This window comes from Polyergus mexicanus, unplaced genomic scaffold, assembly GCF_030449975.1.
Source record: "Polyergus mexicanus isolate NDT 795.1 unplaced genomic scaffold, iyPolMexi1.0 SCAF_14, whole genome shotgun sequence".
Lineage (NCBI taxonomy): Eukaryota > Metazoa > Arthropoda > Insecta > Hymenoptera > Formicidae > Polyergus > Polyergus mexicanus.
The window spans coordinates 5,597,168-5,614,887 of record NW_027223334.1 but is presented as its reverse complement, the minus strand read 5'-3'; the positions used below and the strand labels follow the sequence as shown (position 1 = coordinate 5,614,887).

At 39.5% G+C, this 17,720-nt stretch overlaps 1 protein-coding gene and 1 long non-coding RNA gene across 3 annotated transcripts in view; one reads left to right on the top strand and one right to left on the bottom strand.

The window, feature by feature from the left end:
• The window catches only part of LOC138939619 (uncharacterized), a 104,132-nt gene that overhangs the window by 13,701 nt on the left and 72,711 nt on the right, over positions 1-17,720 (top strand). The gene's annotated exons all lie outside the window — the stretch shown is intronic.
• Positions 7,212-15,703, bottom strand: Dap (cyclin-dependent kinase inhibitor dacapo). The gene is made up of 2 exons (XM_070306804.1): positions 13,562-15,703; positions 7,212-7,997 (listed from the first exon to the last, which is right to left on the bottom strand). The coding sequence occupies exons 1-2, from the start codon at positions 14,253-14,255 to the stop codon at positions 7,897-7,899; spliced, it is 795 nt and encodes a 264-aa protein (XP_070162905.1). The 5' UTR covers positions 14,256-15,703; the 3' UTR covers positions 7,212-7,896.

The window sequence follows — 17,720 nt, the reverse complement described above, 5'->3', positions numbered from 1 at the left end:
GAGGCAAATTTGGACTGGGTCAAAATTCCACGCATTGGGCAAACGTAAAGACTCGTTTGACGAATCGATTCTTTAAACTCGATGTCTGCCAGCTTGTGTATTATGCACGCATACACGTTAGGATATCGGACTTTAAGTGTGCGTTTGTATATTCGCTTCATGAATATTTATATAAATGAAAAAAAAAAAAATATATATATATATATATATTTATTATCGTAAAAAAGCAGTAGCCGTTTAGACAAATTATCAGATTCTTCTAAAGTATACTTTCATGTGATACGAAATTCATCAATTTCGATATACTCGGCTAATGTTTCATAGTTTTTGTGCTCGTCTACCAGGAAGTAGACTATCGGTGCTAAAAACGGGGCCAAATGGTATCTACGTATAACGCGATGACTTCCTTTGCAAGGTTGCCAAATTTAAAAATGATTCTCATGGGTTAATAACATAATATAATTCTGATTGTATATAATAATATAATATATATAGGGTCTCCCATTTTAATCTCCTCAGGCAAATATCTCCAAAATCAAGCCCGGAAGAGAAAAATGTTTCAGACAAAAGTTGTTTGGTTTCGAGGGGACCATAAGATGGTACCATTGATTTGACCTTGGAAAATCATTTGAAGGCCATGTGAAGGTCAACTTTAAAATCTTAAATGGAAACCCCCATTTTTTATTTAGTATTCTTGTAGCTGACATCGAGAGCTTTCCAAAACACTATAATAAATGTTTTTTTAATCAAAAAGTACTTAATGAAAAAAAATTCTATACGCTACTATACGCAGTGTTTCTGAGATATTTGAGTGGGTTCTTTAAAATGGGACACTCTGTATATTCCGATTAAAGGTATAATATCGCTTAGCAAAAATTTTCCATCGCGAAATATATATATATAAAACATTTCACAATTGATTGCTTCCTTTTTAACGAGAGTCTTCTCTGTAGATCTACGAAACTGTATAGTTCGCGAAAAGAGAGCGATATTTACACATGCCAAATTAATGTAGTAACTCTGTCGGTCGTTTTACCTTTATAACGCGTCGACAGTATCGATGATGAAAAAATTCTTAGCTATAAAGTTAAATGATTGCGTGGATGTTAATTCTCAGATTTTAATACACTCATACAATAATCGTATACATTTGATCGTACTTAAATTATTTTTAATCGACGCAAGATTCTAATTATCCAACACGTGAAGAATCAGGAAGAGAACTGTCAGTTACCGACATACTTAGTTTTCCTACTCACCACTATGAGCGCATACGTTCGTAAACAATTAGATTTTCGAATGAAAAATTGTTGAGCTGGACGCAGATTCGAATAAAAATGAAATGTATTTTCTGTTGCTGAAAAAAATTAAGGGTCCAGGGAAAGAACGCGCAACAAGTTTGTAATTCATAAAATCCATTTTATAAAAATAAAGTCTAAATATATAAAATAAATCTAAACGAATTATCAATTTGTTGCGATTTTCTTTTTTTTTTTTTTTTCCCCTTTAGATTCGTGAAATGTCAAATGTCGTTCTCTTAATGTTTCAAATCCATTTCTAATTATTATCAGCATATTAATCTGCAGTATATCTAAACACGCATCATTCCGCTTCTCTCGCAGAATATTACAGAATTGCCACGTTTTAAAACCACAGGAAGATCCAAATTATCAGTCAAGGTTTTTTTTTTTTTCAACGACTCTCCAAAAGCCCTTAGCAACAGTCGGATCGACAGTGTTGTACTAGTTATGCCTGAATATTTATATCGTTGTCCAAAACTGAAGTAAATAATCATTTTGGAATTGTCAGACAATTCCGGGACGACCTTATTTTACCACATCGTTTAAATTTATATTCTGTATTAATCTCCTTTGAGCTGTCTGTGTTCCGCGCAATAAACCGGAAATCACGTGCAATACTACGTTTACCGAGGATGCGGTTCGCCTCGGTGTTATGTGCGCTCCCCTCTTACGACGAATTCAATATTCCTACATTTTTATTGCGAGCACGCAAATGAGTCACTGGATATAATAACGATAAGTAAAAAGGATCACTCTGTCCAACCGCTTATTTATTCCTCGTGACGGGAAATGCAGCTGAGTGCACGCTGCAATTTCCGCCGCACTTTTACGAATGTCGAACCGATTCGCGCATCAATCCCCGCGATTAAGATTCGGTAACGTAACTATATTCTATTATTCTCGATCAAAATTAAATATTTTTATTAATCATGCGCTCGTTATATATATATTTTTTTCCTTTTTTTTCACGTTGATTTAGTAAGATATACACTGAAAGCTATAAAAATAATGATAATAATATTGTTTCTATTAAAGCTTTTATTTTTTTTCAACTTATCTATAGCAAACGAATATAACGGAAAAGATTCTTCGCCGATAGCCAAATGACTGTACCCTCATTGAGAGAATGCAGATTCAAGGGATCTGTCTGATTCATTCAAAAATCGGTGGCTATCGTTGTCAGCGTATCGTCTAAAAATATTACCGGTGGGCCGAGGTGCGCCTAGCAACAGAGGCTGCATAGAAACATAACTGCAGTGAACGCGCGTGTTTCTACGTCGTGCCGCAACGAGGACACGGGACGAAAAAAAAAAAAAAAAAAAAAAAAAAAAAAAAAAAAACCGCGGAGATATAAAAAAACCTCGCGATTCATGTGGTATCCTCGGCCGCGATTCCTGCGATTAATCGTCTTGTATATTCTCTATCCAACTCCCATTTAAAGCCTAATGCGAATGATATATTAAAATATAGAATTTGATTTCATTAGAGAAATAAATTCTGAAGAAAATACAAATCTTTTATCAGTTTTATATCTTTCTAATTCATAAATATTTAATTAAAATTTAAATTGGCATTGATTCTTTGTCGAAATCGATCGACTTATTATTACAATATGCTATTGTCGACTCTAATATTATATAATACGATATTGCACAACGTTGCTGCACTGGTGTTGAAATTTCAATTGGACCATATCGTTGCAAAATTGTAAAAGGGGGGGGGGGTGGCGGGGTGGGGTGGGGGGGAAAGAAGAAAAGATTACGCAAGTCGCCGATCGAGATGCAAATTGATCGTCCAATTAGGATTGCGCACGTTGGAATAGTGGATATTTCGTATGCAACGTACTGGAATTTCTTCGCATCAACGACCTCCGATCAGTTTGCGTTAATTTACTTGTAAATTCGGTGGCAGGAGGCGCAGTTGGTTTCACCTTGCACTTTACGACGCTCGTACGTGCCGTCTTGAACGTCGACAGGCAACGTTCTCGCAAACAAAACGTTGCAACTCGCTAATTGCATTCGCGGCGCAACACACCGCGATATATCATCATAATTGATGTACGTAAGCGATAGTTCTTATTCTTTGATCGTACTCAAACATTTTGCGGTGACGTGCGCGAAATGTTTTAAGTCTCATCATTTGAATAATACCATCTGCACCATATATGTTTATAATTAATTATAGAAATATAAGAATTTCAATTTTGAAACTCGCATGCCCTTGAATTCCGCATCTTTTGTAAAATATCGATTATTAATCTTAGATAACCCATAATACAGCACAGAACATTGCAGCAACATTTGCAATATTGCCGCAATGTCGCTACAATGTTGCAATGTTGTTGCAACGTTCTGCGCTGTATGGGAAGGGATGTGTAGATAAAAAAGTAAATTTTTAGAATTCATTTTTTCTACAGCCTCCATAATGGTAAAGAGATATTTAACGCGCACATATATCCACTTGTCTACCATATGTTATTATTATCTGCGGAAAAAAGTGATATATTGCATTAATGCACAATCCATAATTTTTCACGCTTCATATGATACAATGTATATATATATATATATGCGTTATCAAACGAATTCAACCGTTACAACCGCAAAATTGGTCCTTGGGCAGCGACTGAAGGGAGGTGAAACAAAATCACTTAGCAGCGAAAGCTTTGGGAGCACCTGTCCCGAATTGTCGGGAACAAGCTCTTTTGGTCGCGCAGCTGCACTTGCTATGATTTCCCTTAATCGCCGGATTCTGCAAGGTTTTTGTACTCCTTTGCGGCGTAGCCAACGGACAGAAACATGTCGCCATTAATTCTCTAGATTTCTTGTTGCAAAAGTCGAAACGTTTTTTTTTTCTTCCTTTTTTCCCCTCGAATCTTTACGGAATAGCGCGGAAAAGAAAGTAACGTAAAAAACGTAAAATGCACAAGTGTTTATATATTTAGATAATAATTTGTAATAAAGGATGATATTACAAGTCGCTTAAGAAGATAAGACATAAAATCATTTTTAAACAGAGCTTGGAAGGGAAAATCACATTTTGAAAACAGTAAAAATGATTTTTAAAAAATTATTTGGACAAGGATGTGGGAAGAGAGAGAATAAACATCACTTTATAGATAGATCCTTTTTTTTTAATAAACAATTGGAGAGACAATTCGCTTATGTTAGTTAGTTAGTTTTTTTAGACTCTCTTATAGTTACAATTTTTTATATAATTATACATTATATATATTTATATATATCTCTATATAATATTGTCGTTACACGTACATCATTTTATATCGCGGAGTATCGACTGAATATGAGACATGATTCACCGGGTATTCTTTCTCTTTTTCTACTCTCTCTCTCTCTCTCTCTCTCTCTCTCTTCTCATATCATTCTTTTTCATTCTTCTCTTCTTCATTTCATCCTTTCATTCTTTGCAATACGCAACATACAATACACGCGCACATACAAACGCACACACTCACTCACAAAGTACCACAAATCATCGACTCTTGGTCACGAGTCCTTGCTCTATCGCATATAGGTACATATATATCATTTAATTATCATAGATAAGAAGTACACGCTAAGTTATGTTTACTGAGATCATACTAATACATCACAGGGTTACATAGACACAAGATTTTTTCTCTCTTTATTATTTTTTTTCTAAGTTCTCTTTCACACAGCAGGCACCAAGCGTCGCGACTTTCTCAGATCTTACGAGATTCCAAAATTGCTAGGTCTTTTCTGTTTCTAATCCGGCGATGGCGTCTTTTGTATACAAAAGATTTTTTATTTTAATATCACCGAAAATGGTATTGTGTTTGCTTAAAATTAAGATTAAGACCAGATTGATTATTTCTTATCGTCACCTTTTCGCGAAATGAAAAATATCAAATACGTTACACATATCCCATTGCCACATTAATTCGCTTTCTTTCGACGGTTGTTGTATTTATGTCGAGATCGCAAAGTGCCATATCTGCCACGAACGTATATCAATGATAATTATTATTCAACTTTTTTGACTACTATATGAATTTTGTGAAAGTCTGAGTTTTTCGTTCCGTACGGAGGGAAATAAATCAATGCGTATCTTTAAATTTGATTTATGAAGAGAGAGGGGGGGGGGAGAGAGAGAGAGAGAAAGAGAGAGGGGAGAGAAAGGAGAGAGATTTATATTTTTCAACTCTTTCTTCTATATATTTGATGTTATAATGTGGACTTGAAAAAAATGTATAGCTTGTAACCACCAGTCGTATTTTTGGGCTATAATCTCAAAAAGGAAATGGCGAGTGGGAAAATATCAGGAGGAGCAAGATACGGTAGTGTACTTTACGAGGACCGCTTTAACCGGGTATTGATAAACAAAATGTCGTATATAATAAACAGCTACCATTATAAAAATCATTTAAGAATACACACATAGCGCCTAATATTATATTTTTATAAATTCGTTAAGAACAAACGAGAAGTAAACGTTCATTCTACAAATACGTACTGAAATTTTTTAATTATGAGCCACTTAATTCGCTCAATCTCGATGTAAAAGAAGAAATTTTTCTTCGTAATTATTGATAACAAAAATAAAAATCTGTAATTTATTAACCTCTCGTTGGACACCTAAAATTTGACTTTCCTTCTTTTTATTAATTTATATATATTATCATATTATATATATTCTACCAAATATTTTTTATTATATATATATATATATATATATATATATATATATAATATATTATCATATAATAAAAAATATATATAAAATTTTATAGTATATATATATATATAAAAGAAGAAATACATTTTATATCGTTATATTATGACATGGCCAACAAAAAATTAATGCTATTACGATTAATTTAATTCTGTCATTCTTGTCAGAGATATTATATGAGAATCTTGGAGAGTACCTTTTTTAAGATTAGAGAAAGTTAAATATCTAAAAATCTTCCTATTGGCTTTATATTTAACCAAACACGGATAGGCGTTCGAAATCATAAATTTTTATGTAAATTATTACATTTGTCTAAACTAATTGAAATGTAAAAAATAATAATAAGACTGAAAAGTTGTTGTCTAAATAAATTTTCAAGAGTATATCGCAGCAAAAAAGGTCAAGCGATTCAATTTCATCGAATCGTGCAAAGATATTAAATATTTTGTTATGTCGATATTTTAATTCGTAACGTAAAAAAATTGGTAATAAAAGATGTAACTAAAGAATGTGTTTCCCTTTTAAAAGCTGCGACTTTATAACCTGATTATGCCTCTCGCATTATTTGATAAAGAAGGAAAAGGGAGAAAGGAGATGATGGATCTTTTTTTTTTTTTTTTCAGTAGGTAGAGAAGAAAAAAATCGTAGGGTGATTTGGCATCGGCTGTACTTTCTTAAAATCGTACAGGAGATCAATGCTTAAACTTGGGTAACGAACTAATAGCTAAATCATGTTTATCTTCTTTCTTAATGCTGGTCGCATTCTGATACGGATTCGCAACCGCCCTTTTGAGCTTCCCCTTCATATTTTCGCAAAACCATGTCCAAGTCGAGAATATTCAAAACATATTATTTATGAAAATTAATTTGGAACTTTCAAGTCGCTTCGATATTGCGCGCGTTTCGAGAATGCGGCATCGAAATTGGCGCAATATCTATTGCGAAGATTTATTTCCTAAAAAGATTCTAAAATCTCCCCAGAGTTATTTGGCAAAGGTAAATCCGTCGCCGAATACTTGGGGAAATTGAAACAGCAGTCCCAAAAGTCCAGCAGCTCAGACATCAGCTCCGATTCTTTCAATCCAATGAATACGCGCGATATACTCTGCTCTGTATCTTAGAAGCTAATAAACTAATCCTTACGAATAATCTAAACCTGCGTGTATTTCGCAGTTCTTCTCTTTTCCTTATAGTGTTTTGTGTGTGTGTGTGTGTGTGTGTGTGTGTGTGTAACGACATCGTTTAAAGATTCTTCTATGAATGTCTCAGAAAAACAAACGTAGAATATATTACATTAATTAATTGGGACACAAATCATTACTTTATCTACAATCTAATTTTTATATTCTCCTTAATATTACTTATTCTTATCCTAATACAAAAGAAGATATGACATGTTTCATAAAAAAATAGCGACGAGAGCTATAGTAATATTCTCTCTCTCTCTCTTCTTCCATCCACAAGCGCGTCCTCTCTTTTCAGCTTTCCTTCTATTTAATCTAATCTTTCTGTTTTCCTCGTCTCGCGCCTTTCCTCGCTGTTACTATTGTTTTCGTAAACCGCGATTATTACAAAGCAGTGAATTACAGACAAAGATGTACATGATGAAAAATGATGTTATTTTCTGTTTCTTGATTTTTTTTATTCATTTTTTTTTTCCTCTTTTCAATTCATCTATCTCTCGATCTGCTTCGCCTGCACTCATGGTAGATAAAACTATACGAATGGCACAGCCAACGCAAACCTCGCGCCTCCTGCCGGGGTTCCCCTTTCTCCGTTATTCCTCTCGGCGATGCTGTTTCCCGCTTCTGGTATTGTTTCACGCCGTGCACGTACGAAATGGAAGAAGGCGGCAAGGTTTGAGCAAGAAAGCTGAAAGATTTTAGCTGCGTATCTGACCCGCGTTACGGGCGATCTTCTCCGGCGGTTCTATCATACTCTTTGTGGTGCCGTTCAAGCCGCGCTTACGACTCTTCATGAAGTCTGGAACAGACAATGGAAAAACATATTTATATAGGCCGATGCTACAAGTATGACGAAAGAGTAATCGAATATAAAAATATAGAAATTTATTGTCGTTTTAGTAACATTCTTTCTCTGAGAGAATATTTCAATTCCATAAACATATAAAAAGAAAATTTATATATATATATATATATATTTTTAAATAATTTTTTAATTAGAATAATCTTATCACGATAGGCTAATAAACAATATTTATTATTATATATGCATTTTTTATATTTACTTTTATTTGTATTGCGTCTGAGAATGAGATAATATAAAAGACATCTGGTGAATAACGCAAGCAATTCACGGCTTATCTTCGACTTTGATTTCTTATATGTAATCGCATGCAATGCCAGACTTGACCTTATGCACAATCCGCCTTGCTAACGACCGTATGTGCATGCGAAATCTTTCCTCTGATAACCTTGGGAGTATAATATCGACACACTGCTAATTATATCAGTGGAAGATAAGAGAGTGAGATCAGGATTTTATATTGTTTTTAGTAGCTGTTCTATTGTAATTTTCAGACGAAATATTTTTCGTTGCCACGAAACAAATATTTAATTATTTTTCTGTAAAATCGCGTAATAAATGTGCGAGATAGAAAGATATGAATTAAATTTTAACGGTATATAAAATTCTAAAATTTATAATATAATGTTTTGCATATAGAAATTTACATGAATTATGCTTGCGATTGAATTTGAATAAAATAAAAATTTGATTACGTCGAAGTAAAAGTTCGCAGATCGTGACTCGTAAATCGATAACGTTGGTACGACGTACCCCCAAAACGTACAAAAGGCACCCCCTCTCAGAGACCCCTTTGGAATAGCATTTGGCAAACTTTTCCACGGTGAAATTAGGTGGCATCTGTTTAATATTCTATTCAAACCTTTATGCATTTGTAGGATCGTCTGCCGAGACACGTGACAAAAATGACGAAAGTCACACGATGCCTAGCAGCATTCACTCTTGCAATATTTTTTTCTTATTACGAAATTATTCGATTATTATATTATGACCTTTTTATCTATTACGCGCGTCTATTTCATCAGACACATGTTTATTTATTATATGATACTCATATTATTATAAATAAACGCAACTTTCTCAAAATCAAAATCCAGAAAACTACATCTTTTTTTATAGAGTAATTTAGAATACATCGCGAAATTTTTAAAATTCGAGAACTACGGAATAAAATGAAATTTTTGACGAATACAAGATTTAATAATTATCTCCCCGATGCTCTTCTCACCCTCCAATTTAAATACCTACGAGACTATATATGCGGGTCCTAGATCCTGATTTTAAATGCCGACCCTCTTGCAACGATCCGTCTGTCGCCCCTGGGGTTTGTAGTAGTCAGGGGGGCACGCGATTGCGTGCACAGCTGATGCCCCCCCCCCCCCTCCACGCGTGCAAACACTCGACGTACACGCGTCACGCGGAATACAAAGGGCCTGAAAAGGGAGGCGGGTGGGGAGTGGTGAGAGAGGAAAAGCACGGGGGTGCATCGAGGGCCGGCAACCCCATATGGATTTCAACAGCTGACCGCGCGGCTCATTAATAAAGTACGTTAGAAATATCGTTCGGCGCCCCCATAACTAAAGCAAAATACGTTACGGACTCGTTACTACCCCCGCGAAGGAAGAAATTGAGCAGCGTGAATATAGGAAACCCCATCGGTTTCTCATCCATTCTACACGTGTGTACAGGATGTTCCGGAAGTGTAACTTCCTCTCAGACAGATAGAAAACAATTTATTATTAAATATTATTGTATGCCAGATTTTGATAAGAATTGGGGAAAAAGAACGAATGAGATGAAATAAAAGTTCGATGTAAATTGATTTACCCCCTCCCCCCCCCCCCCCGTCGACTCGCAACTGTGCAATATCGCTCTTTTCGCGTTGCAGTAAAAATATAAACAAAAACGTTGCATGTTGTGTCACGAAACGTGTTTACACGCGTGTGGTTATACGCGTGCGCGACACATGACCAGTCACATTCAAAAATAGTCGCGTCGCGTGGGTGGTATGCATGGCCGAAATAATAAATAGGAGAGAGAGAGAGAAAAGAAAAGAATTAAACTTTGTGAGATTTATATCATCTATAGGACGGCTGTATTGCAACACGAGCGCGCACAGAAAGTGCAATCGAAACTTTGTAGAAATATTCGAAACCGCATAAACGCTTGTTAATTTTTATCAAGTTAATAGAAAAAAGTTTAAGTAATGGGATATTTATATATATATAAGAATATAATTTTAACGTTGCAGAATTTTGAAGAAATATTGCAATTTCACGTATTATAAATAATTCAGATTTCGCAGTTGCATATATGTACGTTCTCGTACTTTCTCTCTCTCTCTCTCTTTTTTTCTCTTTTATAAAATTGCCGACATCGCTTATCTCTCAATTACATTATGCGACTCAATTATATGTGTTGACTCAATCTCTTCTCATCTTCGCATAATCGATTAATCATTATCAAACAAACTTCCAGACAAAGAATGACGATTAAGCACGAATTTAGCATTGCAAATCGTTCACGATACACGTAATTATATAAAGTAGTGCCAACAGCGATAACACGTGTACAAGTGAATCGTATATGCAATTATGATTAGCGATACTCTTCTTTCCGTCTCAGACTTCTTTGCAAATATTATTGCGAGCGTCATCGTCAGGATTGCCTTGAAAAATTAATAATATAAGGCGTTTGTTTTGAAGGAGAAGCATATAAGCCAAAAAATTTGGTTAATTTATTTAAAGTTAAAATTAAAAGGGCTGAAACATCCTAGACACGTTGCACGAATTTATATACGCACCCATCCACATATACATATACGAATCCTTTGTTGAATCACGACGCATATAAGTTTGTGTTCGTTATCTCAAAATTCGGCTTGCGCCACTGTTGTCGTAAACACGTAATGCAATATTATTTTGATTGTGTCATCGTTTACAGCGCAGACAAGCGATTTTGCTTATCTGTGGAGGAAAAAAGAATGTATATATTTATTGCCAACGCGTCTCTCCTTTCAATCATAGTACGCGATAATGCAGTTTTGATAATTCACCTTTGCAGATTTCATCGGTAGAAACTCTTATCGATACGTCATCGAGAAAGAAGAAAAAAGAAAAAAAAAAAATAATAATTGTATACTTGTACAGAGAATATTAAAAAATGATACATACTACAAGAAATAAATATTAGAATATTAGAATAGCAGAAAAAAGTTTCTGCTTGAATTGACTTTAATTTCTTTTTCTTTTTCTTTTTTTTTTCCAGTTAAAGAGCTGATTATGCTATGTCGAATATAAGATGAATGTATGATGAATACAAGAATGTATTATGAAATAATTATTGAAAAGATTCTCTAAATCAATTATTGTACGTTAACTTTATTTTTTATTTTAAATATACAGGGTGTCCTAGACCACCCGTACACTCCTTTTCTCTCAAAAACTAAGTATTTTAGAGAAAAACGTTTTCAACAAAAATTGTATGGTTTTGAGGGGAACATAAGATGGTGTCATTGGTTTGACCTTGGAAAATCATTTGAAGGTCATGTGAAGGTCAACTTTAAAATCTTAAACGGAAACCCCCATTTTTTATTGAGTATTCTTGTAGCTGACATCGAGAGCTTTCCAAAACACTATAATAAAGTATTTTTTTTTTTCATCAAATACTTTTTGAATTATTTTATATCTTAATCTGACATATTTTGATGTAAAAAATAAAATATTCAGTTTTTGATAATCTTAACGTAATACTTTTATGTACGGAATAAAGAGACAAATCAATTAGTATAAAGAAAATAATTGTTTTTAAGAAAATTATTTACAATGTATTTTTTTTTTGGGGGGGGGAGGGAGGGGGGCACTAATTGATTTGTCTCATTATTCTGTACATAAAAGTATTACGGTAAGATTATAGAAAACTGAATATTTAATTTTTTATATCAAAAGATGTCAGATTAAAATATAAAATAACTCAAAAAGTACTTAATGAAAAAAAAAAAAAAAAAGAAAATACTTTATTATAGTGTTTTGTGGAAAGCTCTCGATGTCAGCTACAAGAATACTAAATAAAAAATGGGGGTTTCCATTTATGATTTTAAAGTTGATCTTCACATGACTTTCAAATGATTTTCCAAGGTCAAATCATTGTCACCATCTTACGGCCCCCTCGAAGCCGCCCAACTTTTGTTTGAAAAACATTTTTCGATTTAACGCAGTGTTTCTGAGATATTTGAGTGGGTCCTTTAAAATGGGACACCCTATATATACATTATATTGGTTCTATATATTGTGAATGTCATAGCCGTATAGAGTCAGCAGAAAATAGCATTGATAAGAATTTGAAATACATGGGCGATACGAAGCGTAATTTGCTGTTATTATGAGGTGACGTAATTATACACGAATTGCGGCGATATCTTACACAGACGAATTGGATTGACCTAGGGCTGTTCGCTTCCTATATAAATATACAAAATTAGCCATTTAATCGCGATGAATCCTCCGCGAAAGAGATCTGTAATCTCTTTCGATGCGAAATCTTTCTCGCAATTCGCGGAATTCACGAGGAACAAGTTACGATCGTGATGTTCGTATCGAAAGCGTATAAATCGTAGTTTCCGGGATCTATTTCCCGGAAAGAAATTCGCATAATGATAAGATGACACTTAATGATCGTGCTCATATTGTTCCCGTTAAATTCAAATAATTATTATCGTAAAGTAGATAATTTATTGACTCGGGGCAATGAATTCTCTCTCTCTCTCTCTCTCTTTATTTCGCGATTCAACGTAAGACAGATTCCGATAAGATAGATGATCAATTGAAGTGAATAGATACAGATGACAGCGATACTTGGCTGACGCGCGTGCGCGCGCGCGAGCGAGCGAGGTCCGACGCGAAAACAATGTAAATTATACTTGCCGTCGAATACGACTCACGTGTAAAGAAACTTTATCTCGCTGACGAGTTACGAGTAGATTAGAATCGTTAAAAACTAAGATATACGGGGCGCAATGGAGCGGAACGCTCGACGTGAACACGCGACACGCGCGGATTTCGTCGGCGGGATAATCAGCAGAGAGAGAGAGAGCGACGAATCAGGTGAATCGTCGTTGTCGACGATAACGGCAGTCCGCGTTAATTTCGTGCGCGTGCGCGCGATCGAACAATTCCGAAAACAAACATCGCCCGGTTGCATTTATATAATCGACAGAAATCCATCGGCCCGAAGACGATATCGCCTCGCGAGTAAGACAGCAAATAATATTTATCAGTAACTTCGCGCGATATCGCGATATTACAATATCTTCTGCGAGAATGTCTCGCGACATCGAGATCGAAGCGCCGAATTGAATTGTAACGGTGAGAAGTTGATTGTTACAAGTCGGAAAAAAAAAAAACACGTGATTGCCGAAAATATTGGAAAGAATGTAACCGCGACTCGTCGCGTGTCGAACAACTTATTATTTAACTCGCGGTATAAATAATGTCGAAACTTACCGGTGATCGTGGATTGCTTTCTCGCGACAGAGGGTAGAACGGGGGTGGTCGGCTCTACCGCGCACCTCTTCCTCTTGACGTTGGCGTCAAACAGCTGATTGGGCATCGTAGCCTCGCCGATCTCGGGCACCCTGGGCTCCTGCGGCGGCGTTCTTTCGGCCGTCGGCGTGGCGCACATCGGCGTCTCCGTCTGCTCGACGATCCTCGTCGTCGTCGTCGTCGTCGTAGTCGTCGTAGTCATCGTACTTATCATCGTCGTCAGGAGTGTCGTCGGCGACGTCGCGACGAAGGTTGTCGGGGACGACGCGTCGTCGAGGCGCAATTTGCGCGGCGTGCCGGGCGAGTGTTTTCTCAGATAGGGCATCCCGCGAAGGGCGTAGGGCTCGGGCACGACGTCGTTCTCCGTCACCTGTTCCCATTCGTAGCGCGAGTTCTCCCGCGGTATTCCCAGCTTGAATTCGAAGCCCCATCGATCGGCGTCGAGGAGCGATTGGGCGCGCAACTCGCGCTCGGCGAGAGCGCGGGCCGCCGCGTGGTCCACCGGCCCGAAGAGATCGCGTCGAACGCGGGCAAGCGCGGCCCTGCTCGGTGCCGCTCGTCCACCGCTACCACCACCACTACCACCGCCACCGCCGCCGCCTAGATTCCTGCTTATTTCCGTCATCATCACCGGGTTCAGCACTCGTGCGCTCATATTTCGTCGCGCTCTATCGCCACCGCGCGCCGTCTCTCTCTCTCTCTTTCTCGCTGCGCGCCAAACGTACGCACGCCAAAACAAATAACACCAAAATCCGGGCGTGGAGAAATTTCAGAGGCAAGAAGATGTGCGCTCGAGCGCACACGCACGTACACACTACTGTCTTACTATTTTTTTTCCCTTTGCGTATCTCTCTCTCTCTCTCTCTCTCTGTCTGTCTTCGTGTTTTTCAACGAGCTATCTCTTGTACCAATGGCCGTGACGCATTGGGGATGACGATGATTCCTTCGAGGAATCGTTGCCGCCGCCGCCGTCGCGGGACGTTGGAATCGCGGCTACGCACTGTGGACGGGATATATGGCAACGCCGCGTTCCGTGGCGCGACCCACCGAATTTCGAATAATGGCCGCGTTGCTGCCGAAGCGTTGACCGAGTCTCCCGCCTCGCGCACCGATTTCGCGACGATTGACGTTGCGGTGGTCGCGCGACGCACGTCGACGCTCAGTCGGCAGGATTCGCGATGACGACGATGACAACGATGACGATATCCGGGATCGATTTGCGTGGGAAGGTGCCTGTATTCACGGGGCTATGCGCGCGACGGCAAACAGCAGCCGCGCTTGGCAACACGACGGGCACGGTTACTACGTGCCAGACAGAGATAGCGGTGGCGAAAACAAACTCCCCCTCGCGCGACCGATTCTCGCTGCACCGAGAGACGATTACCGTCCGTCAATGTCACTGTAAAGACGCTCCTCGCGTCTCGACGCGAAAAATATACACGGTGCTCTAGAGTCACACTATCGACACACACTCCCCGCGACACCGAGATTCCTTCGGCGTAGTCGTAGTCCGTGGGAGAAGGACGATCCGGCAACGTTGCGCGACCGCACTTGCGCGTGAGTATCCGAGCGACGGCGAGAGAGAGCGCGTTACGAAGCGTCCCGCGCGAATTTCGTGGTCCACCGTTGGCGATCGTCTTGCGTCGCGGGCGGATCTTCCTCGCTCTTTGTTCCTTCTCTCTCTCTCTCTCTCTCTCTCTCTTTCTTCTCGTACTCAAACACGACACGACGGTATCGATGCGTATATCCGAGACGCGATAACGCGATCGGTCGTCTTGGCGCGAGAGAATTTCATAGAAAAACCCTCTCTATTGCACACGGCCCGCAGCGATACGTCGATCCGCGGGTGGGGGAATCGCCGAGTTCGCCTTTGACACCGCGTAAATAATCACGTAAATACACACGCCTCGGCCGTCGTTTCCCGCCAAACGCGCGACTGTCAAGGCACGGCGCGTGGCCCACCCGGATCCGGAAGGAGGCGCGGGGAGGTTTACGATTGGACGCGCAGTTACGTTCGATGCCGAACACGGCGATACTGCGCGCGAGCCGCGGCCCCCACGGAGTTGCGCAAGGACGCGTAGTAATCACGAAAAGCGCTCTCTAGCGACTGAAGCGTACTTATTCGAGCGCGAGCGACCGAGCCTCCCGCGAGCTCGGCGTTTTCCGTCACCGCTCGGCTACGCTCGGCCGGCTGCCCGTCGTTCCATTCCCCCCCACCCCGCGCCCTCGCCGGCGGTCGTGACCAATCGCGCGACGAGCGGAGAAACGAAATAACCGCCATTCGCGATGTATAGTCGCCTCGACGCGACTGCGGCTACGCTCGGGCTCGAAAGAGCTCGGAGCCAGGAGCGTGTCGCGGAAAGATACGGTACGGTTATCGGTCCCTACCAAGGGTAGGCGCCTAGGAGGGGAAGAGCACGGCCGATCGAATGCCAATCGCGGCGTCTCTCTCTCTCTCTCTCTCTCTCTCTCTCTCTCTGATGGAGACGCGCTCCGATATTCCAAGTTCCGGGCCCGATGCGCGAAATTTGAAGAGTTCGTCTCTCGCGTTTGGCTCGGATTTCAAAGGAAAATGACAATTGCACGGTAGGAAGACACGGATAAATATCTAGCTGTCGCGGCCATTCTTTCCTTCCGTGAAAATTATACCAGCGGAATTTATTTTCTCCGCATCGCGAAGATATCTGATTAATTTCACGATTTTTCCAAAAATGTTTCGCAACGAAATTATTTTATCACATATTGTATTTTCTCTCATATGTTTCTTTCTCGCATGTTGCTCGTTATTCCGTGACGCGATTAACGAGACTCGGCGCGCAGGATCGGGATCGAGGACACAATATTGTTGAATTAATTTAATCGTGGCCTTAATTCGTCGCTTTAATTGTCCTTCACGCGCTCGTGCCCATGGATGGCAGCCGCGGAAAGAGAGCGGCCCGTCCCCCCGGGGTTAACTGCGGGAGAGGGGGGGGGGGAGGCGGCGGGAGATGAGAAATAAATAAAGTCCGGTCTCTCCAAAACAACGCGCGCAATCTTATCGCGTGCGTATATTCGGTGGATTTTCATGTCATCGTAAACTTATTTACGTACCGCACGGGATTATATCGTTGACGTTTTATACATGGCGATAGATACATCGCGTAATTCGAGAGTTATATTGAATTGGTTATATATTGAATAAATTGCCAGTTGGATCGTACATATATAAACACTCCTTTAATAATTCACGTTTTCGATTTGCCGTGCGTCGATTTAAGCCTAATGTATTTTTAAAATCGATCGAAGGAGTCTGATACTCGCGCGGAGATGGGGGCGGTGTGCGTGTTTGTGTTATGATTTTTTTTTGGAAAAGTCTCAAGTGTAGAAAAAAATCTAGATGAGAAATGGAAAAGTTTTCATTCATAAAATGTCGCGCCAAGATTTTTCAACATCTTTCGCGCGAGGCTACGCGACGCATCGTACAATTTTACGCGCGAAGGCTACAGCGCGCTCTACGCGACGATCGCACGTCACAGCATCGAGTACGATGACACATCATCGACGAGACGAATCGAGATCTTTTTTCATTGATAATTGTCAATTTACTCCGTTTCGTGCTCGTCTCGCGCGCGCGCGCGCGGCACGCGGTGGTACCTACGGGAAATGACAGCGTCGCCTAACTCGTGGCGAGCGAAGCGTAGATAAACGATCCCAGAGACCAATTGGAGAGAGCCTTTGCCACGCGGCATTCCTTCTCTTTCTCTCCCTCTCCCTTAATCGCGTTGGCGTGTGTGTGTGTGTGTGCGTAGAGGTTCGATTCGCGCGCCGCCATAACGTGGCGCGGGTATTTCGAATATTCGAACTGTCATCCTTTCCAACAAAGCAAATCTCGCAAATCTCGACGAATAATTAAATAGCGGATCATCTAGTGAATTATTTATACGCGCGCCTGCAAGAGTCTACAGTTTGTAAAATAGCTTCGCATTTTATACATGAATTAAAAATGGCGCAAATTATTTTTACCATATTTATTGTTATCGTCTTTAATTATAATTCCGAATGAGAGACATCATGGATGTGTGTATGTGCGTGCGACGCGTAAGAGAAAATCCGGTGTCGGTGCAGCATGTTGCGCTCTGGG

Bases quoted from the DNA above. Each gene is read 5' to 3' on its own strand.
- Dap (XM_070306804.1), bottom strand. From the start codon at position 14,255: ATGAGCGCACGAGTGCTGAACCCGGTGATGATGACGGAAATAAGCAGG. The intron at 7,998-13,561 runs GTAAGTTTCGAC...TGTCTGTTCCAG, and splicing joins AAAGCAATCCACGATCACCG to ACTTCATGAAGAGTCGTAAG.